Here is a 7500-nt window from a genome sequence, read left to right as displayed (position 1 = left end):
ATTGACGCACATTGACAGTTAGTCATTAATTATGGCCGCTGTCGAAGTGAGTTATCGTAAGAATACGACTTGATTATCCAAGCAGTTCTGATGGAACACCTTTGCCCGAATACCCTTTAACTCCTTCTTTTCTGTATTCGTTGCAAACCCCTAGTAGGCGACATTTGAATCCACGGCCATCTTTGAAGAGAGGCTGACATGAAATAGTGAATCAAATTCGAGTTGAGTATACGATTCCCAGAGCTGTCACTGTGTATAAAATATGTTTTTTCAAGGAAAGCTTCTTCCAACATCGAATTCTAGCCATCAGCTTCTGCTAATAACGAGCTTCATTTCCTGCCTGGTAATCGCTCCCCGGTTACGCTAGGCCATCACCAAGTTGATGCCTCCCAAGGGCCAACGAGATTGACACGCTCAGCTTCAAGTGTATCTTTCACTCCCTGCCCCGGAACGAAGATGCTACGAGCGACGGTATCGTAACGGTATCGTGTCGTTCCATGGGTCATGCAATTAGCGACATAATGCAATAAGGCAGACTCAGGATCCGGATTTCCTGTCCCAAGCATCAAGAAGGCTAAGCGAAACGCTCGCTTACTTTCGTGACATGCCCGATGAAAAGGGTTTCCTCCGCTCATCCCCTGGTTGATATCGATCCGGATCAGGCGGGAGAGAGCATGAAAATGATAAGGCGTTTTTTCAATCCTTTTCTATTCCTATCCGCCCCGTCATCCCTATAATCTGTACAGTAAGAGTACCGGACCGGGGAAGACGGCCACTGTCGTGGTGTAGCGATTCTAACGCTGGCATCAGAATTGCTAGACTAAACGATCAAGCTTTTCCCGTGATTAACCGTCGGAGGACACGCAAAGGACCACCGTCATCACTTGTTGTTCTTCCTCCTGCGTATACACGCAACACGTAACAATCGCGCGAATGGCAGCTATGTGGGATGGCACAACCGAACACTGTCATTTGCAGCACAAGAAACCATTGATGTAACACTTGCTGCAGGATAACGGAAGGTCAATCCTTAAACTTCGACGCCTACACGGCAGTACAAGGGTTTCCTTCAAAACCAAACTCCTAAACTCAGCACGACAACTTCACGGATCGGTGCGATAAGGCCGAGTCCCTTACGTAAATGTACGCTCAGGACTGTAGACTTCCAACATGGCTACTGATAGGGAGCGTGGCATAATCGATTCATCAAAGGGAGGTTAAGGTTGAGGCAAAATACTAATCTTACGTAGCGAACCCGGACCACCGTGTTTTAGCTCAAAGCACCGGAACCTGGATCCAGTAAGGAGACGGAAGAAAGATACACAACAGCCGGGACAATTTAACTGTAAATAGTAGCAATGATATAATCCGGCTTGAGTGTGTTTGTAAATAGTAGAAACGGAAAGAGGCATAAAGGCGGAAAACACAGAAAGGAAGAGTTTGGAAGTATCCGATAGACTTAGGGAGTAGCACAACGATGGTGTACATGAAACAAACAACTTATTAGCGAATTGATAGCTCAATTGTGTCGGTTAAGCAGAAACAAATACGTACGCCCAGACAGAATTCTGATGGAGGGTTTGGTTTAGCTCAAGGGATTTATGAATTCCCTGACATGATCTTGTAAATACATTCAACCATTTCAGTAAGATCAATCGGATATTTCTAGAAGGTTAGGAGTTTTATAGCCTTTTTGTTGACAAAAAAAAGAAATCTCACCATACGGTTATCCGAGACGAAGTGTTGCAGGGTTGCAAAACCATAATCCGTTCTCTACTTTAACCGATTTCCGTTTTCCCTTTATAATGAAAGAAGCCTCCAGAAGGACCTTGTGTGTGAAACACACGAGCGCACTGTAAAACTGTAGAAATACGAAGGCAGAAACGCAGGTAGCACCAGAACTGTGAGTGAGAGCAAAGCGAAACGGTGACGGAGACTAGGAATGTAAACTAAGCCCTGGTACACCTACATGTAGCTAGCGAAGGTCGCCCGGGATATGTAGGAACCAATGGAGTTCCTCTCTCTCTATACATATATTGTTGTACACAGCGCAAGCGACAAAGGAGCGGAACTCTGCGATACCGCATCATACCTCCCTGCACGTGTGTTGCGTGTATCCTGCAGGGGATGGAGATGAAAATAATTAAAAAACTTCTTTTGATTTTTCCACATCGTGGCGTACCACTCACTTTTGGGAGGTAAAGCAGGAACTTAAATCCACTCAGTTGGATCCCCACCGACGGTTGAAAGAAACCAAAGTCATGGTACCTGCGGCGAAGCAAGGAACGGAAGTTGAAGCGATCGAAATTAAACCAACTGTTTCGTGGCTTCACACTTTACACACCGTCACTGCGCGCATTTCACAGGTAAGTCCAGCGCACCATCAAGTTTCACTGGCAACCAAAGAGAAACATGTTATAACCTTCCCCGCTAAACTTTTCATCGGTCATTTCACTCACTTTCCAACAGTGCTTAATATCAAAAAAGGTAAAAATTTGGGTTTCTGGGATGGGATTTCTGAGACTCTGTGGTTAGGAAATGGAAATAATTTATGATTTCTGAGGCAATCAGAAAATCTACGGGACATTACCGCTTCAATATACTGTTTTGCAATCGGCACAAATCGTTGGAAAAGTTTCGTATTATTTATTACTTTTAATCATCGGTAGGATCCTTGCCCCAAAATTAGGTGTTCTTATGCTGTCATGGCCAGTGCTTTTTAATAGTCTTTAGATAACGATTTTTGAACAACCGTAATGGCAGTAAAATGGTCATTTTACTCGGTGAGTATCGTTCTTTTCTTAACCGCGCTGAATTCCCTTAGAATCAGAGCAAAAATCGTCATGGCACTCTTTATTAGTATCGTTGTTTCGTCGGTCTGTTCCCTCTGTCAAAGCCGGTGCCACGTAGCATTTCATCATACAGGAAGGGTGTATTTTCATCAAAATGCACGAATCGTAAGCCTGCAGATTGTTTTTAAGCGATAAGATCCATTCGTCCCACGAATTCATTCCGAATTAATTCCGGCCACTTGACAAACTCCACTACTCTCGACCTTTCACGCACGTTTAGAAACCCAAGAGAGCGGACACAGGAAGAGTGAAGGAAAACTTAAACAGAACAAAAAAACGTGCAAGAGGAAAGGCGACGGAATGAGTGAACACTTTGGCGCAGTCCTAGCCAGAGTACGTGCATAGCAAACGGAATTACGTGCTGTCCGTCCTTCGCGGAGTCCGAACAACTAAGCCAAGGAAAGCTAAATGCTCCTGTTTCGTGGCCATATGTTTGTTTTTGTCTTTCAGCGCCCGGGGTTTTTATTTGTTTTAATCTGCTAAGTGTGTGCGCAACGCCGTAAGTCCGCGTCCTTGGTCGGTGTCACCGCACATGCATACGTCCGGTGGGCTTGTAAGACAGAGCGAGGTAGAAGGCGATTTCGGGAGAAGCGAATTAAGTTTTACCAAAAAGCGTTTTAATTTACGGACCACGCACACGGCGTCACACATGCAGAATGATCAACGTCTGGCTGTTTTCGGCATTTAGTTGAGAGAGGGAAAGAGAGACCGGATTCTTTCAAATGCTTCATGTGACATAATGTCAGAGGTTTATTAAACTCTAAGTTTATTTATAAAAAAGGATGCCACATATTCCTGCGATCACCCCTCGTAATGATGGCATCCTTGACATTAATAAGAACATTAACTACTAGAATGTGCGATACACACAATGAATGTTGTTTCAAGACGGGACATGAGCAGAAGCGACGCTACTCGTATCAGAAAGGAAACAGCCAATGAGAAGTACAAGGACGGCTGCAAGCCTGTGCCTAGTGTGATATGCCAACTTGATTTAAATCGGGAATGCCAAAAACTTGTTTCAAAATAAAACAGCGTGAAATGGTACGAACTTTAAAAAATGCTATGCCCATGCCCTCAAACAGTTTTCAGATCAGAAGGAAAATCCACCATTTTGCGGCGTCGTGGGATTGAACTCGAGGGCACCATTCGCTTCCTTGGGCGCACACTCGGGATTAGTTTCATCCTGTTGGCGAGAGAAAGAGAGGAAAGGAAAAAGGAAGTTAACATTCCATTTGGTGCCGTTACCGTTGCCGTTACCGTGGGTGCCGCTCGCCCCGATGCTTACCTCATCACAGAAGTAGGTTTCGATCAGCTGTAACGCCTTGCCGTAGATGTCCTCGTTTTCGTGGTTCTGCAGCTGTTCCAGTTTGTCCAGTGCACCGATTTCCTCGAACATGGTGCACATATTCTCAAGACCACCGACGTTGGCTGCGATCTGGAATATGTTTGTGATTCCGCTCAGCACGACGCGCACCGTTCGGCTATCCTTGGCTTCTAGCAAATCGCAATAGGGTTTTAAGATGTGGAATTTCTCGAGCAAGAGTACAATCTGCTCGGTCGAGCCACCGGTCGTCGTGTTGGTGACGGCCCAGGCCGCTTCCTTTTGTGACTTGAAATCACCCTTTGCCAGCACCTCGACCAGATCGGTAAAGATGCCCGATTCGAGCACATGCTGAATTTGCGCCTGATTACCGGCCGTAATGTTGCTCACCGTCCAGGCGGCCTCCTTCACGATCGTGTTCTTCGAGTGATGCAGTAGCCCGGCAAGCAGTGGCAGCGAACCGGCCGCGATCACAGCGTCCGTCTGCGTATCGTTGCCCGTCACGACGTTGCCAACGCTACGCAGAGCCGGTGTGATGATGGCTGGATTGTTCGATCCAAGCAATCGCACCAGCTTCGGTACAGCACCGGCCGTTACAACCGATTCCAACTTCACCGAATCGTCATCCGTTACGTAGGACAGTGCCCAGCATGCATCGGACAGTACCTGGGCGTCTTCGTGGTCGAGCAGCGCGGACAGCACCGGAATCATCGGTTCGATGCGATTGAACGGTGGGGCCGGGTTTTTGTTGCGGCACAGGTTTGACATCAGCCAGACGATGTTGCGTAGGAAGGAGATCGGTGTGTTGGCGTTTCGTACAAGGCTGATAATAGCCTCGACGCTCTTGTACTCGAGCACAGTATCCCGTGCCTTCGAGCCATCGCCCGCAATGTTACCGAGCGCCCAAACCGCCTGCTCGGCCACCGTGACCGAGGGGGAGCTGAGCAGATTGATGAAGCGCGGTATCGCGTTCGCCTCGATCACCACCTTCGTCTGATCGGACGTACCGGAGGCGATGTTCGTTAGCGCCCAAGCCGCCTCAAACTGCAGGGCCGGCCGGTCGGAAGCTTCGAGATACTTCACACAGATCGGAACCATGCCCAGTCCGATGATCTTGTCGATCGGTGGGTTCTTCTCCCGGCTCAGCATCTTCCGGGCGGCCTGTACCGCCGCGAACTCCTTGGTCGGTTCGCCGCTCCGGATGAACTGCATAATCTCCTCGTATTTCAGCGTCACCGGGCTCTGTGCATTGTTCTCCTGCAGCGGCGACGTGGGACCGTCGTCCTCGTTAATGTTGCGCCGCTTCAGCAGCTGATCATCCTTTCGGCTCTTGCGCAGCTCGACCGTAACCTCGTGCCGGCGCTGCCTCAGCTCCTGTACGATCGCCAAAAACGGCGTGAATCAATTGGCTGCTGATGCATTCTAACACCACCCCCGAAAAGTAAAAAAAACTTACGGTCGTCGTTTTAGATCCATGTTTGTACGCGGCCATGCGATTGTTCGGTACATTTTCGGTGTCCATTTTGTTCCTTCCTTCCTTCGTTTGCTGTGCGCTTGATCTGCTCCTTGATCCTGCTCCTGAGAGTAACCTCAAAGCCTACTTTCTTTTCCTCGGAAAACACGCAAAACACACAAAACACGCACAAACAGTAACCAAGGGATTCAAAGGATCGCCACGAACAGAAAAAAGGATGATTTCCAGTCAGTAAAAATTCGAGGATCGCTTCAAAGAAAACTGGAGGTTTAACGGCCAGCTGCAGAAAGAAAAAAATCGGCGCGCTTTAATTCGTAGACAGCGGAATTCCACACTGGAGCGTCATGTCGAACAACCTGGACATAATCGGTTTCAAAAAATTTAAACACCAGGAGGAAGATATCAAAACCCTCAAAAATGGGGCTGTGACGGTTGCAATAGCTATGAAATGATGAAAATAATAAAAATTTAATATTTATAAAGGATCAGAAGTGATTCAAAAGCATCTTTTGAACGAGAGTTTATGTTTAAATGGGACGCAAAATAACTATTGATTTTGACGTTGGAAGCTCGTTGATGAACCTAGTGTGCATATTTTGTGAATGTGTGAGTATGAACCATTATCGGTGTTTGTGTGAGTGTTTTATGGAGGAATTTATAGGAAATTAAAATTAACGGCGGAATTAAAACATTTACCATAAAAATACCGGCACATTTAGAAAAAAAAAGTTAAAGTAGGATTGCAATTTGAAGCGCCCTTGGATGTTCTAGACCACGTACAAATCCATAATTTTCCGTACAAATTAACATCTCAGGTGCGAAATCACCAGGGTTATTTGCAAGAAAAGATATGAAACTTCTAAAACTATGTGATCTTTATTATCCGACCTATTAAAAAAAAAGCCCCAATTAAAATTCAAACCGTCAAGGTGGAGCGAAAGACAGGTCCACCTCCCTCTATGAAAGATAAAAAATACACACTATCAATGTTTCATGAGAGCTATCATAAACGCAAATAACTATTGACCAATCCACGCCGTGAATGATTTCGGTCACTTAAACAAACAACGGATTTTAATTTGGAAAAGAAACAACCAGCACCTACCCATGACCTTCGTTAGTTTTCGTTTCATCCACAACGAAGCGCATCTGATTTAATCAAAAGCTTTCCTATTCATCACCAGACCCAGACGCCAGATCTCCGAAACCCCCCAGGTTCGGGTCAGACTTATGAGCTTCATGGTGGTTGATTTTAGTGGATTTTAATTGCAACCGAAGGTCAGGCGAGCTGCCGACGTACTCACCATACCGAACGCACGTCAGCTGACAGGCGCGCCTAACATCAAGGATCCCCCGAAATCTGGCCTCATCATTACATTCAAATTGAACGTAAAATAAACAAACGGAAGCCCTACCGAGAGCGTGGCGGAGTAGGTGCCCCAACCTACAGACTACACGGAAAGGCACGATACGGCACCGGAAAAAGGCCGTTAACCGCTCTGGAGCAGGAAGCGAGGAAAAAAAGGCCGGCCAAAATGGACCGTACCAGGGACCTCGGAGCCCCCGATGCCGGCGGCAATTTTACCCATCGACATGAAATGGATACATAATGCAGTAGGGAAACATCAAATAAAAGTAAATGGGAAAAGAAAAATTCTCTTTATGCTCGTTTTGGAGCACAGCAACGAGAAGGAGAGAGCGCGAGCAGCGTAGAGTGGCCGCCTGGCTTATTCCTGCAGAAAACCGGCATATCGTCCTTTATAGCACGCCTGGAATCCGTTACTCCTACGCCGGGAGTGCTTGTCAGCAGCACTTACGTGTTTTCCGAATCCTCCGAAATCGTTTACATT

At 46.7% G+C, this 7500-nt stretch overlaps 3 protein-coding genes across 3 annotated transcripts in view; 1 reads left to right on the top strand and 2 right to left on the bottom strand.

Moving 5' to 3' along the window:
• LOC125959543 (uncharacterized) overlaps window positions 1-754 on the top strand; it is a 14912-nt gene extending 14158 nt beyond the window's left edge. Inside the window, exon 5 of the mRNA XM_049692368.1 lies at window positions 1-754. This exon is cut by the window's left edge and continues 761 nt beyond it. The gene's annotated coding sequence lies outside the window, so the exon portion shown is untranslated.
• The window catches only part of LOC125948074 (trifunctional purine biosynthetic protein adenosine-3), a 161732-nt gene that overhangs the window by 103580 nt on the left and 50652 nt on the right, over window positions 1-7500 (bottom strand). The gene's annotated exons all lie outside the window — the stretch shown is intronic.
• Window positions 3792-5906, bottom strand: LOC125948081 (importin subunit alpha). The gene is made up of 3 exons (XM_049673767.1): window positions 5633-5906; window positions 4141-5550; window positions 3792-4038 (listed from the first exon to the last, which is right to left on the bottom strand). The coding sequence occupies exons 1-3, from the start codon at window positions 5696-5698 to the stop codon at window positions 3946-3948; spliced, it is 1569 nt and encodes a 522-aa protein (XP_049529724.1). The 5' UTR covers window positions 5699-5906; the 3' UTR covers window positions 3792-3945.

This window comes from Anopheles darlingi, chromosome 2, assembly GCF_943734745.1.
Source record: "Anopheles darlingi chromosome 2, idAnoDarlMG_H_01, whole genome shotgun sequence".
Classification (NCBI taxonomy): Eukaryota; Metazoa; Arthropoda; class Insecta; order Diptera; family Culicidae; genus Anopheles; species Anopheles darlingi.
This window is presented reverse-complemented; position numbering and strand designations above follow the sequence as displayed.

What these genes read in the sequence shown, in the direction of transcription:
- LOC125948081 (XM_049673767.1), bottom strand. Translation starts at nt 5,698, where the DNA reads ATGGACACCGAAAATGTACCGAACAATCGCATGGCCGCGTACAAACAT. An exon ending in ATGGATCTAAAACGACGACC is followed by an intron (nt 5,551 to 5,632) that starts GTAAGTTTTTTT and finishes GCGATCGTACAG; the next exon opens with GAGCTGAGGCAGCGCCGGCA. An exon ending in AAACCTACTTCTGTGATGAG is followed by an intron (nt 4,039 to 4,140) that starts GTAAGCATCGGG and finishes TCTCGCCAACAG; the next exon opens with GATGAAACTAATCCCGAGTG.